The sequence below is a fragment of the Rousettus aegyptiacus genome, unplaced genomic scaffold, assembly GCF_014176215.1.
Source record: "Rousettus aegyptiacus isolate mRouAeg1 unplaced genomic scaffold, mRouAeg1.p scaffold_m13_p_14, whole genome shotgun sequence".
NCBI lineage: Eukaryota > Metazoa > Chordata > Mammalia > Chiroptera > Pteropodidae > Rousettus > Rousettus aegyptiacus.
The window spans coordinates 25,336,425-25,359,283 of NW_023416289.1; the positions used below are offsets into that span (position 1 = coordinate 25,336,425).

Here is a 22,859-nt window from a genome sequence, read left to right on the forward strand (position 1 = left end):
TGTTCCCTAAAGGTTTCCATGCTCCAAATAACCCGCTGTGTCTTTCCCATATACTCTCGTGGATTTTCTTGCTCATGTAATGGGGAGAAAAGCTGTGTTGTTGTGCCAAAGCTGGCTTTTTCCATGAGTCCTTGTCACACAAATAAAATAGATATTTGCTTTGTCCTTGTGCTCCACTATTTTACACTTTCAAGCACAGTGTTTATTAGAAATGGAAAGGAAAGCTGCTAACGACAGCAAAGGGTATGTGTGCATTCTCCTGATTCTAGCTTTTACCCTTCCTGGGTGCCTGTATTTTCCATAAATAATGTCACAAGGAGGCAGGGAGATGAATGGGGACTGATAAATGTAAACCATTGTTGAGTTCAGCTCTTGGGAGCTGGTGAGGGGTGCTATCATGGAGCTCCCAAGCTGCGGTGACAGGAGAAAGCACTTTCCTTGCTGTCCTATGTTTTCTACCTCAACCAAAGGAGAACGTTTTTGTGATGGTGCAAAGGGGAAAAAGCACTTGGAGTCCCAATAGTTGGATTACTGTTTCTGGCTTTGCCAACAACATGAGGTGAAGCCATGGATGCATGACTCAAACTTTGTGGGCTTTTTCTTCTGTTAGTGTGAACTTGTAAACGTTTCTTCCTGTTTCATAAGGCTGCACTACTACACATGTTAAAATAGTCTTCCTTGGATCAAGAAACAAATATATAGTTTTCTCTGTGTTCCAAAGTGCCCACTGTTGGTTGCTTTTCCATGGGGCTCCAGAGAACAAGGCTAACCTAACTTGATAGGATAATAGGAAGATGTATAAACACTGCATGTAAACTGTAAAGTGCTGTACTCAAGTGCAGTATCATCAATCAAAGGAGGGATAAAACCTGGATAATGTGGAAAGGGAAGCCTGAGTGAATTGATAGATGGTAAGAAAACAGATCATAAAATACAGTGGAGATAATGATTATCTTAGTTCATCCCAGCTGCTGTAACAAAATGCAACAGACTAAGTGGCTTGCAAACAACAGAAATTTATCTATTACAGCTCTGGAGGCTGGAAGTCTGAAATCAGGGTACCAGCATGGTAGAGTGAGTGTCTTCTTCTGGGTCACAGACTTCTTGTTATGTCCTCATGTTGCAGAAGGGATGAGGGAGCTCTGTGGGGTCTCTTTTATAAGGGCACTAATCCCATTCATGAGGACTCTACCCTCATGGCCTAATCATCTCCCAAAGGCCCCACCTCCTAATACTATTACCTTGGGCATATTACTTGGGAGTGGGGCCACGGACATTCTGGCCATAGTAATGATTATAAAATGGTTGGTATCTTTATTGTGATTTTGATTTGGATTTCACCTCTGCTCCTTCATCTCTGAATCTACTCTAGTATAATATAAAACATAAGCTCAAAGTTCTGGTCTACCCTATTTCAGGCATCAGCATGATTATCACCTTCTTTGACAAACATACTCTACATACATTAATATAGCCTAGAATTGCAATGGCTATTTGTTTGTCTAGGTGTTTTTGTCAATCATGTTTCACTTCAGACTATCTGAGCTTATGGTCAACCAAAGCAGCCCCATCTTTTCTCTCATAAGCAGGCAACAATGTGGCATTTGTTGATTCTCCATTATATGTACATATATAGTTTTAAGAGATGAGCTCTGTCCTAATAAATAATAACATTTTAAATAATTTTAAATGTTGGTGACTTAAGCATAATGGATAAGTGTCCAGACAGGTGGGTGTCCAGGGACTTAAATAGGATTGGTGGCCAGAAGCAGGAAGGGTGGGAAGGATCAGATAGTAAATGTGGAAGCCAGCCTCCATGATGGTCCCCAGCCATCTGAGTTCCTGGTAAAATCTTGTGTAATCTCTCCCCACAATGACTCAGAAGGCCAATAAAGCATGGCAGTGGTTACTGTTTGTGAATTCTGAGGCTAGGTCATAAAAGGCATTGCAGCTTTCACCCTGGCCTCTTGGATATCACAGCGGGGGAAGCCAGTCACCATGACATGAGGAAGCTCAAGCAGCCCTGTGGAGAGGTCTGGCTGAAGAAGAACTGGGGCCTCCAGCCAACAGCTACCACACATTTGCCTGCCACATGAAGAAAAGCCACTTTGAAAGAAGATTCTCCAACCCCAGTCAAGACTTCAGATGGTCCCGATGAATCTCTTGGCCACCAGTAAAGATTCTCAAGTCAGAATTGCACAGCTAGGCTGCTCCTGAGTTCCTGAGCCATATAAACTCTGAGTGATGATAAATGTTTTCTGTTGTTATAAACCATAGAATTTTGAGGCAGCAGTAGGTAACTTATACAGTGGGTAAAATCTTGGTGCCAGGAAATACTGAAGGTCAAAACTAGAGAAGCCAATTTTTGCTTTTAATCAAAAAATTCTTGCAGAAAAACAGACCCTTATCCACAGAGGATATGCTCCAAGACCTCCAGTGGTTGCCTGAAACCACGGCCAGTAAGGAACTCTATGCATACCATATTTTTTCTATACATAAAGTTTAGTTTATAAATTAGGTAAAATAAGAAAGGAACAGCAATAACTAATAATAAAATAGAATAATTATAACAATATAATAAAAGTTATATGAATGTAGTCTCTTTTTCTCTCTTTGTCTCTGTATCTCTCTCATTCTCACTGTCACTCAAAATATCTGATAACTGATCTGATAACCAAGACAGTTACTAAATCACTAATGAGTGGGTAGCATATACAGTATGGATATGCTGTAAAAGGGATGATTCACGTCCTCATTAGAATGGCATAGATTGATGTGAGATTTTATCACACTACTCAGAATGGTATACAATTTAAAATTTATGAATAGTTTATATCTGGAATTTTCCATTTAATATTTTTGAACCATAGTTAACCACGACTAATTGAAACTACAGAAAGCAAAACTTCAGGTAAGGGAGGACTACTGTACTCACTATTTAGAGGCCTGGGAACTACCACTCTGCAGATCCTTAATACATCGTTACAGGCTTTAAAAAAAATCATGAATACAACAGAAGGCTCCTGTGGACATTGCCTTGTGGCTGTCAGGGATGGGTGGATCTTGTGACATGCATTGGGCGGGGGGAGATGAAGCTTGATGGTGCTCGGCAGCTGGGAGGAAGGTGGCCCTTGTCATAAGTTAGCAAACTTCAAAAAGGCTTTTTGAAAAGCATACAGATAACATACCTTTGAAAGAAGTCACTATTTTTGTCTAGTGAAACATGCAGTGTCTCTAATGGGTTCTAGCCTTTTCCAAGAGAGTAAAGCTTTGAAGATCTATAAGGGGTCAAAGTGTGGGCTGAATGGAGTGAAACACTCTGGCTCCCTTGTTAGTTGAGATTTTTTAGTTTCTGAATATGTGACATGAAGTTCAGTTGACTGTGGATTGTCATCAGCCTGAGGACAGAAATAAAAGCCAGACCATAAGGACCAGGAGCTGGGTAGAGCTGGGGTGGCCAGGGCCAGGGCCAGGGCTAGGGGCCAAGTGAGAAGGACTTGACAGTTGTTGCAAACACAGCTGATTAGATATTTTTAGAGGGACTGTAAACCTCTATGACTGGAATAAGCAATTCCTTGCTCCATCTGGAATGCTTAGGAATTATTTTCCAAAATTTTGGGGATAAGAGAGCTCTGTTAGCACTTTTCCACTCTGGGGTTTTATAAAGAAATTTATTGACTGGGCCAGGATTAGGCCGTGGATGTCAGGCATTAAAATAGTTTGGCCCTTGCTATGAGAGATCCACACCAGGCAGCCTAACATGGGGTTTTTACTTTGCTTTAGAGAAGGCAGTTTTCTTCCCTTTCCCACGCATGCACCTGTGCCACCCTGATGGTGTGTGAAGACTAGATGGAAGGTGTCCTTCAAAGCTGACGAAACTTAGGTGGGCCTCTCTCTAGGATTTTTTTTTCTGATTTACAGTAAAATGCAAGGAATTGAGAAATAAATACCAGATTTTTAAAAAGACAATAATAATACTTTTATCCAGGCACTCAAAAATATTGGTGATTTTTACATTTCTCATGGGCAAATAAAATGACCATGAGAGATATATGGCCTAGTCAAGAGTAATTTGTTTACAAGAGCAAAAATCCCACTTTAGACAAAACAAGTCAACCAAAGCAAAGCAAAACCAAGATCTGAAAACAAGAAAAAAAAAAAAGAAATTTATTGAATAGTTCCAAGGCATGTTGACTTGTTTAGTTCCCATCTTCCACTCTCTATGTTTCTTGGTTTGAATTCTCAAGAGAGAGAATTGGATTAGCAAGAGTAGTTCTAGATCTTTCCCAAGCAGGCAGGGTAGGATAGCATGACAGTAGGGGCCCTACCCTTGTAAGTGAAGTAGAGCCGTATCAGATAGGAGGGTGGTGAAATGGACAGATACTCCAAATTATCTTCTACAAATTTCTCCCCTGGTAGGGAGCACTGGTTAGCTCATAACCATGGACACACTGAGGGGTTATAAGAAATACAAGGCTATAAAATTGCCACATTTGAACACACACATACACACACAAAAGGAAGAGGGGTGGAAGAGAGAGAGAGGAAGAGAAAATTATAAGTATGCAATGCAATAATTGTGGTATACTAAAAAATTATTTATCTGAAATGCAAATTTAACTGGGCATCCCATATTTTATCTGGCAACCCTACCGAAGGGTTATCTTTCTCTATTGGAGCTGCCATGGAGAAGGACTTGGGAGAATTTGAACTGAGTCTCAAACTAAATTGTCCATGCCCCAGGGCTGCTTGTGTCCATGTACTATTTATTTTCTGTGATCTGTTTTTATTTTCTAGAGAAGCAATCTGGTGTGATGAAAAAGCAGAGAACCTGACTTTAAGGTTTCTGTCACTTAGAAACTGGGTGATGCTGAGCAATCCATTTGGTTTCCTCATCTAGAAACCATGGATATTCATACCTACTTCAGAAGATTGCTATGGTAAAATTAACTAGCAGGATACCAGCAATGTAGCAGGTGCTCTGTCCCCCTTCTCTTTTCCTCTTCATAGTATGAGCAGAAACACCACTATCTGTTATTATTTATAATAGAAACACCACTATCTTATTATTAAAGGATTACAGCTATTAGCTATAATCCTTTATGTGCCAGGTACAGGGTAATGTGCTGTACAAGCATAGTCTCATTTAATTCAAGCTTTTAGTTTCATTCCCAATTTAGTAATGATGAAACTGGGGCTCAGGTTGGTACAAGAGTGGTCCAGGGACACAGTTTCTAAATGACAGAACTGGGATGTAAAGCCAGGCCCCATGGATCTTTAGAGGGCATGCTTTTAAATTTTACTCAAATGCTGTTTATTATACTCATAAAGCACACATACCATTGTGTGGCACATGGAACATTTGCATTGTCTGTCCATGTGTGGTGCAGTTGGCAAACCACTTTTTTCACTAATATTTTTTGCACATTCACATTGTCATGGGCTCTCTTCTGGGCATTGGGGATGCAGTAATGATCAAGACACAGGTCTTCCTCATAGAATTTCCATCTCAGTTCAGAAACAGACAATAAACAAGTAAATAAACAGACATAAGTAATACATGGCATCATAACGTGGTAGTGATATAAAGCAGGGGTCTCCAGTCCCTGCTGCAGATTCATACTAGAGCCAGGCGGCACAGCAAAGGGTGAGTTGCAGGCCAAGGGAGCGAGTGAAGCTCCATCTGTATTTTCAGCCTCTCCCCAGGGCTAGCATCACTGCCTCAGATCCAGTTTAGATCGTCAGGCATTAGATTATTATATGAGCACCAGTCCCTGGTGCCAAAAAGGTTGGGGACCGCTGATAAGAAAATTAAACAGAGGAACGAGAGATGTGATTCAGGACTATGGAGTAGAAGAAAGAAATTTTAAATAAGGATCTTCATGGAAGTCTTCTGAAGAGTGATACATGAGACGAGGCCTCAACAAAGTATGAGGAAATATGGGAAGAAGGTGCGGCAAATATAAAACCAGGACAAGAACGTCTGGAGCGATGGAGCACAGCCATGAAGCCAGTGTGAAGCAGAGTGTGGGAGGGGGGAGGAGATGAGGTCAGACCCTATAGGGGGTTAGGGATTTATTCATCAGTGATGGGAGATGTACGTTTGTGAGGAGGCTCTTCCACTCATCACCCACAGCACTGACCACAGCTTGGAGAGAAAGGCCCCCTGTCTTCCAGGAGCGTCATAAGGAAACCAATCATGCCACTTATCGCCCCAGTTTGAAAAGTAATTGCAGACACATGTGTAAAGGGCAGGGCAATCTTTTCTGCCAATTATGTGCCCTGCTATTAGGTGATTAGACTGGAAAGTCGTAGTGTGAGGGATTAGCAGCACAATTCCCTTTCTTGCCACCTCTGCATTTCTGCCTCTCCCAAGAGTGCATTCTTCCCTCCCCAGGTGCTAGTTTCAGCTGGTCTCAGCTTGACCAGGTGCCTACCCCAAATTATGCTCCCTAAACACACTTGTCCTTGTCTATAAAAAGAAAAGGCCTACAAGAAACCCTTACAAAACTATAGTTGAAAAACAAGGCTAAATCTGCCTGGCTAAAAGATTACAAACTTGTGTTTATAACAATATTAATGAAGACTGGTTCCAGGTATTTCCAAAGCTGCTTGTCAAACAGATCGTGTTGGTCCTTATTCTACTTTCATGCACACGATGCCTTTATTATTTTATTTGGCTCTCATGCCTGTATACATCTGCCCATTTCTTTGGGCCTTTTATGCAGTAAATGATCCATCCTTTCATTTTTCAAGCCAGTTTTTAATTAAATGCCCATTTTCTGCCTGGCATAGAGCAATATATATATTTTTTCTTTTAAATTAACATGAGTCTAGTGGTTACAGGATTCAGGTTCAAACAGCCCTGAATTCAAATCCCAGCTCAGCTCCTTTAGTTATTTCTATAGTCAGTTTTTTTTTTTAATTGATAAAATGGCAGTGATGACAGAATGGGATTTTCTGTCACTCTGATCATTTTCATTCACCCTCATTCTCAACCATGAGAGAGATGAAAATTTTAGCTTAGCTTCCTATCTAGTTGTGATGTGACAAGGTTCAATGACTGTAAGAGGACATCGGTTGGTTTGTAGGTATTCCACTCTGGACATGAAAATCCAAGGTCAAGGCAACTCTGCAGGAGGAGATTGGAACTAATGGTCTTCGAGCAACTGAATGAAGCTGGAAGCTTGGGAGGAAGAAATAGGGGGAGGGCTAAGGAAGAAGGGAGAAAAAACAAAAGAAGGGGGCTTCTGAACAGGCATCTAAAGGATTCTAGGCCATCTAAGCTACCCTGTATCAAGACTATTGGTTGGCTAAGGGAATGACTTCAGGAACCAGACCACTTGGGGTCAAGTCCTGGCTCTCCCCCTTGTTATCTGTTGGACCTTGTGAAAGGCAACTAACCTCTCTGTGCCTCATTGTCTCATCTATAACAAGATTCTAATAATACCTTCTAGGGTGTCTGGAAGAATTAAATGAATGCATACATGCAAAATGCTTAGAATGATAGCTAGCACGGAGTAATCATGAAACTAATATTAGCAATTATGGAATTCTAAGTCTCTTCTCATGCTCGCTCCTCCTTTCCTGCCTGTTTCACAAGAATACTTGCCACCATTTAACCTTACCTTATACCTTAATGTTGTTTGTTCCCCATTACCCCACTCTCTGCAACCCTAGTAGAACTCAAGTTCTGGGTTTTTTGTCTGTTTCATTCACTATTGTATTTCCAGTTTATTTCGTGGAACAGTGCTTGGTATAGGAAAGTGGCGCAATCAATGCTTTTTAATGTTTGAGTGACTGAACAGATAAATGAAAGAATGAATGAGTTATTATCCTGTAGACTCTGTTTTCTTGATTAGTGCTGAGTGATAATGGGCTGCCCGCCCAACCTTTTAGGTATTGTGAGCATAGCAACAGTATTTTATGATAATAATAGTGATATTCACTTTCTGAGGATTGAGAAGTATAGTATCTGTAAGATGCCCAGGATAAGTGCCCAATTATACTACCTGTTAGTGACATTATTGCTTTGCATGGCATATCCCCTCCTTCAAGCTTGCATAAGCCTGTTCTAGTAAGTGGCAGAGTAGAACATAAACCTAGTCTGTCTGATTCCAAAGGCTTTGCTTATTAACCTGAAAGAAACAAAGGCTTTTAGAATACAGATCTATTCTCCATTACAGCACAAATAGGCTGTAGAGACTCACGTAGGACCCAGGTGCTCAGGCTCCCAGATCAATGCTTTCTCCTCTTTCAACCCTGACAAGGTTTGCCTATCATTGGTCACCAGTAAAGAGGAATACTCATATTTCTGGAACTATTTAGGATTCAATAAGAAAAATATGAGTGTAAAACACTTGAGAAAGTGCCTGCTACTTAATAAACATCATAGCTCCCATGATTACTTTTCATACATGCATGCATCGATATATAGATGTTATTTTGAGGTCCTACATGTGCTTGGCACTGGGTTTATTGAAGATGTGGGTGAGAATAAGACTTGGTTCCTTATCTCAAGCAGATGATAATCCAGTGAAAAACTCCAGTGAAGGAATAACGACGTATTTTCAGTGCACCTAACCCTGGCTAGTTGTATTGGGGTGACTCCCTGGAGTAAGTGGCATTTGAAGTGGTTGGTACTTAATGCTGAGCTGCGGCCCACTGAGTGGACCTTGGCCTGTGGAAGAGAAATTCTAGAAAGTAGCATGCACAAAGGTCCTGTGGAATGAAACAGCCTGCCATGAGGTGGGATGAATGGTAACATGTTCTATATGGCTGGTACTTGAACTTTGTTGGGGGAGATAAAACAGCAAATAGAGCAGCTGCATAGAATCTTAATGTATGGTACTGAGCACCAAGTTAGGGATTTAGACTTAAAGGCATGGGGAACAGATACAGGAAGGAACCCCAGGAATGAAGTTGCTTTTATTCACTGCTGAGTAAAATAATGGCTATATTATAAAAGATACTTAATATTTATTGCTTTAAATAAAAATTGCTCTGGCAACAATACGGAAGTCAGACTGGGGAGTTGGAGGAGATTGGCAATCTCAACATCAATTACTTAAGTTGGTTACAGAAAAAAATACTTCTCTTTTATTATATCTTGCTGTTAGCAAAACAATTGCTGAATGAATGAGTGAGTGAATGAATAGTTGTCCTGTTCTACTTTCTTCATTAAGAGAGAGATGATTTATGGGTGTGTTAGCTGAGAGCAATAAAGTAGGTAAGTCCTAAAATAAATTACTATTTGCCCCTCAAAGAATAATAACTGGGTCACGAGCATCTTCTGGAAATATGCTAAGACCTGTCTCTTCACTCATCAGGCTCCATGACAACCAACGAGAATTCTTTGTCTTCTCTCTTGACATTCTGTGGTCCTCCGAGTCCCCTGGGGACAAAAAGTGAATCAATAGATTCATTACATGTACAAGAACCTGGCACTTTGAAGGCTTTAGATGAATTCCTGGCCTGTCAAATAAGAAAAAAATGGTGTTGAAAATACTCTACCATCTCTCACTCACGTGTGCCCTAGCTCACCTCAGCCTCTCCTGATTCACCTTGGGAAAACTGGGTCCTCAATTCACCTAGGGCATGCTCCATACCCCATATGAGCTTGATCTTGGCACAGAGAATAGAATGTAGTTTACTTGACCAACCCACAGGGCCCCTGGCTCCTTGGTCTTCTGTTTTATACAACATAAGGCTTTGAGTATACTTAATCCTGGCCATAATTTCTCATAGTGGTTCCCTGTCAGTTTTCTCTAGCCATTAGCCATGTAGTCACTGCTTGGTATTGCTAATGAGATGAATGCATCTAGAGAGCCACTAGTCCATAGGATCATTAGCCATAGGATCATCCATTTGTTCATTAAAAGAATAAATTATTGAGTGCCTGTCATGGACCAGACATGGTTCTATGTCCCAGAGGACAATGATTAATAAATATATATATTTAGTTGCCATCACGAAACTCATATTCTAGTGAGCAAGACCAACATAGAGAGAAGCAAATAATAAACAAAATGATAGAAAATGCCATGGAGGAAAAAATAAGAAAATGAGCTGATGAAGGATGAGCTGGTGAGGGATGGCTCCTTCTTTACAGAAGCCATATATACAGTTTCTGAGAGGATGAGAATGACCTGGCAGTGGAGGAAAGAGCATTCTAGATAGAGTGACTAGAATGTGTAAAGGCCCAGGGGTAGGGAAGAGCTTGGCATATCTGACAGTTGAGAGTAGAGCAGAGCACAATGAGCAAAGGGGAAAGTGGCAATGGAACGGATTTGGAGAGAGAGGCAGGAGATAGCTTTGTAAGGCCTTGTGGGCTTTGGTGAGTTTCTCTTTTCTATCATGTGCTAAGAGAGAGTTTTATGAGTCAAGACATATTTGTTTTTGAGTTTTCTACAATAGAAATAGGAGCAATGTAGAGAATTAGTATTTCTATGTGGAGTGTTGGGACTGAATGGGGACACGTAGTAAGATAGCACTTTGAGAACCATTGCTTCGGAGATGGATAAGCTGAGACCAAAGGTGTGTTGTTTGGTAGTTCATTTTGCTGCAGATGTTCAGGGCTAAGAGGATCTCTCCTATGCATCTGCATTCTTTCATTCATTCAGTCCACTCGTATTTACTGAGTGTCCATTCATTGCCAGTCAATGTGTAGGCAAGGGGTATCCAAGGGAGAGAAAGACAGATGTCACCCTTGACCTCATGGAACTTGCATACCAGTCATTTTAACTTCACAAAGCTCAGCTTAACAAACAAAAGAGTCCTGGTTTTGCCTTTTCTGGTGCTCATTTGGTTAAATTCTGGTAGCTGTCACACATTCAGAATCATTAAAATGTAGTTTTCTGTGCTTAACTTTCCTCAGCTCATTATTGTGGACCTGACCTGGGTCTATTCATAAAGACCACAGAAATCATTAACTGGGTGGGTTGCTTTTTATAAGGGCAGCACAATTTTATCTACTAGAGCTACTGGCAGGATTATATTATAAATATATTTATCCAGTACATTCACAGATCTGCTTTACATTGTAAATAAATTTCTTAAGTAATTGCTAAGTGATGGCCTCACAATTATGCTGGGATGATAAAAGCAACCAGAGACAGATTCAGTAACTTTGCAGTAAGTTTTCAAGAAGAAGTCTAGAAATTTACTGGAAGACCATCTTGGATTAGGTGGGTAGAAGGAGAGGACAATTTGGTGAGTCGAGAAATTATTAAGGACTTGGATTTGTGGTAAACATTAAACATTGGTCATGTCTATGCTGGGTTTAAGTATTCAGCTTTCAGCTCTTTTCTAAGCCATTCCTTGGCTGGAGTTTGGCTAATTAATCTAGGTTAAAACTTTGCTTCTCACTTCAGATCTAGGTGTAGGTAGATATGGCACAGCTTCACATGTTTCTCATCCTCCTTGGACCACTTGGATAACCGGAGGATGTTCTTTTCATGGTGATGGCAGGATGTAAGAGACCTTGAGACCTGACACCTCTTAAGACCAGGCTCAGAGCTTCACGCTGTCACCTTCATCTGATTCTATGATCCAAAGAAGCCATATGGTCAAGCTCAAAGACAAAGGTGAGGAAGTTCACTCCACTGTTTATGAGATAAGGATTGGAGCTCAAAGTTAATCTCCCATAATTTAATAAGTATGTTGCATTCATCTATTATTATACAAACTTATGTTTTTTTCCTAGACACCGCTAGGCAACAGGAAAGATTGCTGTGTTATATTCCTATACAAATCACTGGTTAGAAATCTAAGAAAAAGAGTGCTTGCTCTTGTTACCTTTCATATGGTCTATACAATCGTCTTCTAAGAAGTCTTTCTTCCTTAGTTATTGGCCTTGATGCAATCCATTCTCCCGTGTAGCCAGAATGATCTTCCTAAAAAAGTAAATGAGATATTAAACATTCCCTGTTTAAGTAGTTTGGATGAATTTTCCTTTGCCAATAGGATAAAGTTCAACCTCCAGATGTTGACTTTTAAGCTGATCCTAATTTGGACTCTCAAACTGCCTAGACTTGTTTTCTACCATTCCTCTGGTCACTTGACCCTCCCCCAAGTGTCCCCTTTTCCTCATTTCCCCTTTTCTCTAGCTAAGTGGTTTCCTGCTTGGGACCATAGATGGGCAGGTGGTAGGAGCATGGGGGCCATGGTATCATTGTAAAGATCTTACTAAATGCACATTAAACATTTTCTGTCAACTATAATAATGCCCCCACCCCAGGCACTGCCATTTTCAACTTACCTTAGATGGGATTGTAAAGAATAAGCTTTAAATTCAGTTATGAGAAAGTGTTGAATGTGACCTGCTTTTTGCTATTATTTATTTGCTCATCAACAGATACAAAAAGTACAACTTCTGTCAAGTAGAGCTCCATCATGGTTTTTGACACACGTGGAAATCAATCACAATGGACCCTTTCCCTATTTTTGAACACATCCTGATCTCCTATAGCTCTGGCTACCTTGACTCTCTCAGTACATCCTGTAGCACATTGTAATAGAATGATGTCTTTCTCTCCATTAGTCATATTTTCTAAAGCACATAAACCATGCCTTTTCATTTCTTTTCCTGAGGTCTAGTTCAGTGGCTAATATGCAACAGGCACTTTATGAATGATTCTTGAATGAATGAATGAATGAATGAATATATATAAGTGAGTAGTGGAGGAATCTATAAAGTAATGGTTCTCAAGCTATGCATATGAAGACTTTGTAATACATAGATTGCTGGACCTAAGCCCTGAATTTCTGAGTCATTAAGTCTGGAGCGAGACCTGAGAATTTCCATTTCTAACAAGTTCCCAAGTGATGCTACTATTGCTGCTTCTGGTCTAAGAGCCGCACTTTGAAAACCACTGCTTTACCAAATTGATGCTGAGATGATTCTCTGTGTGGAAATAACCCTAGTCACTACTTTTGGGTAAGGGAGACATCTAGAGGGGGCTTCTAGTTCACAGGATAAAATTGGTGTCTGAATGCCCAATTTTACTATTCTGAATGGATCAAAGTCTTAAAGACAGTTAGGCAAGTTGGACTGAAATGCCCTAAAGGTCACTCCAGGTTCTCTCTTCATGTGAATGTGGAAGTTATGTATTGTATGAAACATATTAACAGAGGACACTATATTAGTGCAGTACCTCAAAAGCCAAAGGAGTATTTTATGTCTTAGTCTTAGATATCTGGGCTCTTCATACGTTGAGGAAATTCAGAAGGATGTCACACGCCAAGTGTCCTTCACCAAAGATCTCCAAGCACCGCATGCTCACACTAGCCTCTGTGGAATGTTCCTTACCATGTCTAATCCTGGTCTATACTATTGTAAGAAGGCCTTGCCTTGCCATAGGCAGAATTAGATGGCCACATGTGAGTAGAGACTGTTAGAGTTACAGAATGCTTTTCAGGTGGGAGGAGTGAACCATCACCATCATGAAGTATATCTGGTAGGGCAGTACATGGAGGGGTGTTTCATATCGGCACCATGCACTTTTCAGTACAGAAGCCATTTAATTCATCTTTTCAACAAAAATTGTTTGAGCACCTACTATATTCTAGACACTCTTCTAAAGGCTCAACACACAGCAGCAAAAAGACAGATGTAGAACTTATATTCCAGAGAGAGAGACAGATGACAAGCAAAAAATATAATTATTGATAAGTTACTGATGCATAACAAACCACCCTGTAAATATAGACCAACTGTTTATTCGTATCTCACATACCTATGGCTTAGCTGACTTGAGTTTGCTCCAGCATTCTGGGTCCATGGTGGTTCTCATCTATTCTCCTATGACCAGTGAGCTAGCCCATGAATGTTACTTCGAAGGCATTGGTAGAGGCTCAAGTGAGAGCAAGTGGAAATGCAAAGAACCTTTTGAGGCCTAGGTTTTTAGCTGGCACCCCATCACTTCTTCCTCATTTCACCGGCCACTAAGTTCATATGGCCAAACCCAAAGTCAAGGGGTTAAAGGTATTGATGCAGGTTGGAATGAAGGATTGAGACAATAATGCAAATGACTTATAATATAAGGTCACGTAATAAAAAGGGCTCCAAAGAAACATAAAGCAGGTTCATAGCTCAAGAATGATGAGGGATGCAACTTTCGGGTAGTCAGGTATTTTAGGATAGTGTGTTGTCATAATCTTGGGTGGTTTTAGCAGGCTATCCTATTGAGAGGGGTGTAGCTTCAGCATTATGCTATGTTATGGTAGGGCTTCCCACCCTGCTCTCTAAGTATATCTCTATTATCAAGCAATCCCACATACCAGATAACAGTTGTGTCTCATAAGGACATCTATCTGTTCTATTCAAATGTCTCATCACAGTAACAAATTCAAAGGGTACCAAAATTTGAATAAATTATCCCTGTTGAATATTATCCCAGTTGCCCCTTCCATGCACATATGTTCATGTGCCTGTACACAAGCACTGCACACACTCACAAAGCCACCTCCACATACTCAGAAGTCATGTCTTAACCCATGTCAATGAGAAGCAGCAGTCTCAATCCCCGGCACCTCAGAAGACAGCTGAGGACTGTTGGATGATGATTTCACATGCTCTAAAGCCAAGCTAATGTGCCTGAAAAAGGAGTATGAACCTGGAACGTGTCTGAATACAGACATAGCTTTTGGGAAGCCTACAGCTGCAAAAGTGGCCAGGGCTTGGTGGAGAGCCATGGTTGGGGGGGCGGGGAGGGGGGTAGAGCAGGGATAGGTAGCAGGTGGTTTTAAGCTTCAGTATTTACTTGCCACTATCAATCCCCCTTTCACCTTTTCTCTAGCTAAGTGATTTCCTGCTTGGGACCACAGATGGGCAGGTGGTAGGAGCATGGGGCCATGGTGTCATTGTAAAGATCTTACTAAATGCACATTAAACATTTTCTGTCAACTATAATAATGCCCCCACCCCAGGCACTGCCATTTTCAACTTTACCTTAGATGGGATTATAAAGAATAAGCTTTAAATTCAAGGGGCGGGGGAGGGGGTAGAGCAGGGATAGGTAGGAGGTGGTTTTAAGCTTCAGTATTTACTTGCCACCATCAATCCATCAGCCAAAAGACCCTCATTTGGGTAAACAAGGTCAAACAAACAAAAATAAATTTCTTCTTCAAAGCCTTTTATCATTGTAATAAAATAACTTTTCTCTTGTTTTTGTTGAACAAAAACTGATATCATGTTTTGATGAAATTCACATTCTTTAAGAGTAGGGGGGAGTAGGGTATAGAAGGAAAAAAGTAACATCGTTTTTTACAGTAGTCTTTAGAGTATTGTTATGTTATTATTTCCATTTTATTGATGAAGAAACTGAAGGTTGGGGAATAAAAGTAAATTCTCCAATATAAGTGAAGTCTGGAGATCCCACCCAGGTCTCATTTTGTGGACAAATCTTTTTTCAGCTTCCTAGCTTCCTTGGATTTGTAGAGGTGAGCCTCAAGGCCTTAGACGATTCTGAAAGTTAATACCTCCCAGCCTCTAAAAATCTAAGGTATGAGGACTGGCCTTTTGGGCACACCCACTTGTCATCAGGTGAGGTTGGCTGGAGCCACTCTGCTTGCACGTAGGATAGCTTAGGACAAAAACCCACCTCAGCAAATGCCTATATAGCTCATGGGTGGAGACAGAGTCAGTAGAATTTTGATCAGGCTACTCTACATCTATCTTCACTGGTACCGTCAGATGCATGAGGTCATCTGCAGCTTGGGACTCACAGCCTCCCATTACCTGTTGTAGGGTCAGTGCTTTAGTTTTTTGCATAAATGATGAAATATGAAATATTGCCTTTGGCTGAACCCTGCTGCCTCACCCCAAATTATTCCCCTCCTTGCGGGATATCCAACAACTGGCCCACCAAGAGCATGAAGATATAGCCCCTTGACTCTATTAGGGTCATCTCTGAAGGATCACTCTAGCCTCAGAGCTCCCCTCGGATTGATTGAGGCCTCTATTGTCACAGCAATTGTGTTCACCTTCTCCCTCTGCCAATCTTGTTTCCCTCCCTATTGTAATTGTTGCTTCTGAGAACAACTTCCCAATAAGCCACCTGTATAAATCCTTATCTCAGCACCTATTCCAGGGAAAGCAGCCTCTCTCACACTGGCCATTAAATGTCCCAGCCATGAAGAGGCATTGGTCACTACTTCTGCTCACAGCTTATTGGCTAGAACTAGTCAATTCGTTTTCATGCTAACCACAAGGGGGCAGCAAGTGCAACTCTGCCAAGTGCCAGGAAGGGGGAAGACTGGATCTGCATGGTGAGCAGCAGTAGGGTTGATGGGATAGGGAGACCACAGAAGACAAGGAGAACTATAAAATCAATAACACTGCTTTGTACTTTGGAAACACCTTACTCTAAGAAGTGCTTCTCTAAGTGGCTGCTTGTGGAAATGTGGCTAGAACATCATCTTTCTGCCATCTTTACCCCTTATCAGGGTTTATTATTTTTTCCAAGGTGTTCGCTGCTCGTTTGCATTCTCTCTCTCTCTCTCTCTCTCTCTCCCTCTCCATCTCTCTCTCTCTCTCTCTCCCTCTCTCTCTCTCTCCTCTCTCTCTCTCCTCTCTCTCTCTCTCTCTCTCCCCTCTCCCTCTCCCTCTCTCCCTCTCCTCTCCCTCTCCCCCTCCCTCCCTCCCTCCTTCTCCCCTCCCTTCCTCCCTCCCTTTCTCTCTCCCTCTCTCTCTCTCTCCCTTCCTTCCTCCCTCCTCTCAGCACGCTGCTGATTGACAAGATGGCTCCTGCCCTGGAATAGAGAAAAATCAGGACATTTTGGGATTCCTTGATTTGAAGCCGATCTGACTTCCAAAGTACCTTGCTTTACTCTTATTGGTGAGCAATGTGGGTATGGGTCTCCATATACATGGATTCCAAGCTAAGATAAGCATGCTATCTATCAAACACTGTGACTATACTTCTCAGAAGCTCAGGGGTGATGTCTACTTAGACAAGAGGAAAGTGGAAAGCTGGAAGAAGAAGCAGCATTCACCTTTTCTGGGGGCTGTTTGGCCAACATTGCCATCTGTTGGGCCAGCACTGGCTAAGGCAGCCAGGCGATCAGATGACATTACATCTTCATTAGTGACCTTGGGACCACATGAAGTGACCTTGTGATAGAACAGCTGATAACTAAGAAATTTTTTAAAGTGCATCATTTTATATTTATTGAATGGTTATTTTGTTACTTAATCCGCACTACAACTCTGTGAGTTCATTATAATTTATATTTTCATTTAACCAGTAGTCAAACAAAGGCATAGAGTAACTTATTTTATTAGTCAGTGGCAGACCTGGGGGTTACACTTAGGCAATGTGGCTCTCAAATCTTTGCCCCACCCATCCTTACTACTTCTTGATTAAATCTAGACATCTATCTACCCCATACTAATGCCCATCTCCATGTTCCAGGTCCTGTGCCAGATGCTGAGAATACAGCCCAGTTCACTGGGTCTCAGCATGGTCTGTTGCTCAGTATCCTGCTATATTATATATCACATTACATGTTTATTCCACTATTTAGCATCAAGAGAAATTACATCAGAAAATATTTGTATATAGATTTCTATAGTAAGAACTATGTAACTTACATGTTTCTTTTATTGCTTTAGCCCCCAGGAAGCTCAAATCCAAATCAGAGCAAATATATTAGAGTTTCAGCTTAGCATTTCAGTTTTCTGAATTTTTCCTCCTGGCTCACATTTTCTATTTTGGTTGCATAAATTCTATTGCACAAATGTTCTTTATAGAACACCTTAAATCCTTTTTAGGAGGCTGCATGGAAATGACAAAGAAAGGTCTTTAGTGCATATTCTTAGATTCCTACTGAGAAAAGCAGACCAAGACACCTCTCTTACCCTCATTTCCATAGGACCCCATTTATAAAAGCCCTAAGCAGTGGCTACTACTGTTCTGAGTTTCTGAAGATAGCTAGGAGCAATTGAGAGATACATCCATAAAGGGTGGGGGGAGAGATTTCCTCAAATCATGGTCCCAACTTTGGTGCCAGATGTACATTTATGGAGTTAGGAGGCCAGTCAGACTCTACCTGAGCAGTTAATAAAATCTATTGCCCCTTGATGGATTTCTTTTTTCAAGCTAGAATTGATTTGTCGTTTTTGTGATTTGTGAGATGGTAGGGAAACACCAAACACCATCATTACTTGGGCCACACTGGAAAAAAAAAAAAGAGAGAGAGAGAGAGAGAGAGAAAAGAAGAAAAAAATCCATTGCCAAGTCTTTCCAGGCGTAGAAAGGGCTGAAACTGCTGGGGTCATTTTATTTGATTTATTGGAAACAAAGTGGATCTTATTAACATTTTAATAAAGAGGATCTTTTTGCACTGGGCTGTAAGTGGCCGCCAGTCCCCAGTGCAATTCCATTCTCTGTAAAAGTGGAATCGGCTGGCGTTACCCAGCGTGATTTGTGAGGCTGGGCCCCAACAGTCCAAAAAAGCAAATGGGCTGCCTCCTCAGAGGGTCTCGCTCTATGCGAGGTGCTCGCCCCGTATCTGCCATGCAAAACGAGGGAGCTTTATGAAGGAATCCGTCTTGTAAAGCCATTGGTCCTGGTCATCAGCCTCTACCCAATGCTTTCGTGATGCTGCCGCTGATCTATTTGGGAAGTTGGCTGGCTGGTGAGGCAGAGCCTCTCCTCAAAGCCTGGCTCCCACGGAAAATATGCTCAGTGCGGCCGCGTGCATGAATGAAAACGCCGCCGGGAGCTTCTAGTCGGGCAAAATGCAGCCTAGAACTCCGTTCGTCCTGTGCGTTCTCCTGTCCCAGGTAGGGAATAGGGGGTGCCGGGCGCGCCCCGCGCCCCGTTTCTGCATGCTGATCACATAGCAAGGGGGCTTTTGGGGAGCCAGGGGACTCCTTGAGTAGCGGTAAAGACAGAGAAGGGAGGTCATTCCCAGCGTTGGAGATCCTAGGGGCGTGGGGGGGGGGACTGTTTCCCGCTCTGTCGTGTGTGTGTGTGTGTGTGTGTGTGTGTGTGTGTGTGTGTGTTTGTGCCTTCAAGGGAGGAAGAGAATGCTCCCGAGTCCTTTATTTTGCAAGCAGAGGCGACATTCTCGGCTACATCAAGTAGGGTAACTTTGATTCGCCTTCTGTCGGAGACTCAAGCTTTGGAGAAAGACTCAGTCGGAGGCGACTCCAATGAGTCTTGGTTTTCCTTAGCGAAGCGCGGTGCAGGGGAAGCGCCGCTCGGGTCCGGAAGGCTCCACCGTTGGAGTGGCCGGCCTGACATCGCCTACTCCCCGGGCCCCCTCGCCCAGCCCGGTGGCGCACTGGAAGGTGCCTCAGGCCAGCCTTGCGCCGCAGCCCGGCTGCTGCTGTCGCTCACAGGCAATGGCGCGGGGTGCGCCAGTATAGGGGGTCCTTTCCCTCCCCAACCGTGGGGTAGGAAGAACCGGAGCGCGTCGCCACCGCCAGGGCGCAGGCCCAAGCCCCCTTCTCCCCTTTTGTCCAGCTAGCAGGAGATCCGGCCCTAAGCCCCGACTGCCGCCTCTGCTACCTTCCCCGGCAGGCAGGCGCCGAGCCGAGCGCAGAGAAAAGTTCAAGCCTTGCCCACCCTGGCTGCAGCTGCCTGTTAACCCGCGGAGCGCTGCGACTAGAGGAAAGGGCAGGGAGATTGAGAGAGAGGGGGGCATGGAGGCACGGTCCTCCACCAACCACCTCTGCATCTTGGAGGTCTTGTGAAGTTTGCATGCAGGAAAGCAGTACTCGGAGGAGGCCAGACTTGAGGTGCTGGAGACTGAGGGGGCACGCCCAGCCCTGCTCTGGGGCCTGTGGTTTCTGAGAGCACCACAACCTAGTACCCCAAGGCCTCCTTGGCAGCTTGTGGGACATGGAATGAGCTGGCAGCCTACAAGTGGGTGAGTAAGATCAAGGCAGTGCCAGGCAGAGAGGAGAAAAGGAGACAGGGAGTGCCTCGGGGTGCTAGGAATGGGCGTTTAGTTCCTGGCCAGATTTCTGGGTGCCAGGGGAAGAGGCACATGTGTGAGTGTATGGGTGAGAGGGAGGTGAGGCAGCTAGAGTCCCAGGCAGGGGCTGGTTAGGATGTAGAGAGGCAGTGCAGCCTTCTAAGGGGAGACCATTGCTGGATAAGTGTTGGAGTTAGATTTTGGAAATGGGCCAGTATCCCAGGAACGCGGTGACCATGGAAATGACTCAAAGTGGGGAGTGGGGGGTGGGCGATAGTGTTTGGAAGCAGAGTAAGGTGCCTGGCTGCCGAGCCTCCTCCCCCACTCACGACTTCCTTCTTTCCTGGAACACAGCCCCCATTCAGTTACACTCCTCTTCTACCAGGGCTTTGCTGGCTGATTCTCTCGGGGTCCCTGTAGCCTTAAGTTCTGCCAAAAACTCTATGCCTGTCTGTGAACCAGTGTTCCAGACTTTCTGGACTCTAACTACCCCTGAGATTGTATGTGTTTATATATATCCCAATTTAGCTAGGTGGTTGAGAGCACGCCTCTGATTCAGACAGATCTTCGCTGCCATATGCTAGTGGTACCACTTTGCTTAACCTCTCTGAGCTTCCAGATTCTCCACTGTAAAATAATCTTATCACCTTCCTAGGATTGCTAGGCAAATTGGATTGCATTCAACAGGATGTCCTAGGTAATGCATTTACCATGAGTCTGGGCACACTGGGAGCTGCTGGTGTCTGGGAGCACTTGCCACTGCCTCACCCAGGACTTTACAGTCCTTTTCTCTGTGAGCATGTTTTGACCTCAGTTTCGATTCCAAAGTTATACCTCCCTTTGAGCAAGACAGACTACATGACAGCACCCAGCAATCCCTATGCACTATGGGCTTTCTCACATTGATGGCTTTTGCAAAGCAACTGGTGTGTCTCCTCACCCAGGGTGCAGGTGGCACAGGTGGGTTCTGAAGGCTCCCAGGTCGCTCAGTTTCTTTAGAATGGGGGAGCAGAGGTTTTACTATGAAAAGCTTATTTCTTTCTTAGATTGTTATGCATAATCAGAGCAAATGTCCACATTAGGATAGTGATTGATATCCTGATAGCAAGAGCACCTTGCAGAGAAATCATTTTGGTGCATTTCACTTAGCCAGCAAGAGGTTCAAGTGCAGAACTCTGTGTGCCACAGTACAAAAAGTGAGGAAAGTCTCTTGGAACCTGTGAGTCAACAAGAAAAAAAACAAAACAAAACTTTCCTGAAATAGAAAACAGTAGAAAGGGAAAAACAATGTAATAAGGCAAATTAGTCACTCAGCCCTAGTGGTGTTCAGGCAAGCATGTGTGTGTTTTTCCACCTCAGTTGTAGTACACTGGGTCCAGCTTTGGAAGCCGTCAGTCTCTGTGATTTTATTGGCTAGGTTGCTGTTTTAGGCATTTTGGAAGAGGGATGACAAATTCTAAGCAACAATGGCTGGAAGCTGGCAAAGTTGAGGAACAGTCACCTCTCTTCTCCCCTGGGGCATTTGGGAAAGGCTGTCCCAGAAGTGGCCTCTGGAATTTGGGTATAATAAATATTGAATGTGAAGCAAGAGAGGCATGAGCTAGAAATTCCACTGTAAGTATGATTTTCCCCCTATTAGGTTATCATAACTAGCCCAAAGTTCTAACAATGAATAAGTAATCCCCCAAGAATTAAAATTTTAGGGAGTGGTTCAGATTTAGAGAGCAGTCACTTGGGAGTAACTAAAAATGTTCCACAGAATTCCGAGATGTTCGTTTAAAATGCTAGTTCGTTCTTGGAGTCAGAACCTTGATTTTCAGGATTTTAAGTGAGAATCAATGTTTTCTGGTCCCCTTGCAACTTTGTATATTCTATTTTAAAGGTGGTGTTTATTTGTAGAACTTTTTTAATGACGAGAAAAGACTGAGAGTTGCAGGAGCAACCCTGCCCTGATCAGAGTTCACCATGTGATAGCCTGTAAGATTTCGAAAGTGCCGGGGAGAACAGAGAGATATTAAGTGGTGAGAGAAATCAAAGTGGTAGAGTTAATGTGCCCAAATAATTTTTTTTTAGCAAGTCCCCAATGAGATTTAGTAAACTACAAGGCTAAATATGTGATTGGAATTTATGTAATGCCACAGTCTATATTAAAAGCCCTCACAGTCATCTTCGCTAATCTCTCCTTCTCTGCCTCCCTCCGTTCTCTCCTTTTCTATCTTTAGCACTTGGGTTTACCATTAAATAAAATCTATTTCCTCTGGTACTATTCTCTATGTGTTACAACGAAATCACCCAACAAACCAATATACTCAATAACTGCATTATCTAAAAGTACCAGCATTTAGATTGTACATTGAGTCTCAGTTCAAAGTTCGCTATTTAGGTAAAAATATAGGTAGGCTCTTGAGAATACCCTTTTTTTTTTTTTCATTCTCTCCTTCCAAAAGATAGTTCCTTAAGGAGTAGAGTTAATTTCTATTTGATGAAAGGTAAGGAAAAGAACAAACTGGATTCGATTCACATATGAATGACATATCATCTAAATAACCAACATTATTTCCTATTTCTCTGCATGTGTGTGTTTGTGTCCATCTCTGTGTGTTTTGATCTTGTTTTAATAGCTGTTGAAAAATTTCTCCAGAAGAGGGCTCCATTCACAGCACTACAAAATTCTGAATCCACAACTCATATTTTAAAGAACTTCAGTATAGCAGCTCCATTAAAACCAAACTAGTCTCCTTATTTCCAATTATTTGCTACAAGCTCCCCCAGTGAGAAATTCTGTCATTTTGTAGTGAGTATCTTTCCTTCTTTCTTTCCACCTTTTTCTCCCTACTATAGTTGCTTCTGTTCTATTTTGTTCTTCAACTATGTTTCCCCTCTGAGTATTAGAGCAGGGAACATTTCAAAGACCTTTGTAGACAATACAATAT

General features: G+C 42.5%; 1 protein-coding gene across 4 annotated transcripts in view; it reads left to right on the forward strand.

Annotated features, from left to right (window-relative positions):
- The window catches only part of CDH13 (cadherin 13), a 1,315,977-nt gene that overhangs the window by 335,977 nt on the left and 957,141 nt on the right, over nucleotides 1-22,859 (forward strand). Inside the window, exon 1 of one of the 4 annotated variants that reach the window (XM_036232119.1) lies at nucleotides 18,455-18,787. The exons of 2 other annotated variants lie outside the window; for them this stretch is intronic. In XM_036232119.1, coding sequence (XP_036088012.1) covers nucleotides 18,743-18,787 — 45 coding nt within the window. In that variant the 5' untranslated portion in view covers nucleotides 18,455-18,742. Of the gene's footprint in view, nucleotides 1-18,454; nucleotides 18,788-22,859 lie in introns of those variants that run through there. One more of the 4 variants, XM_016165970.2, reaches the window with a different exon arrangement.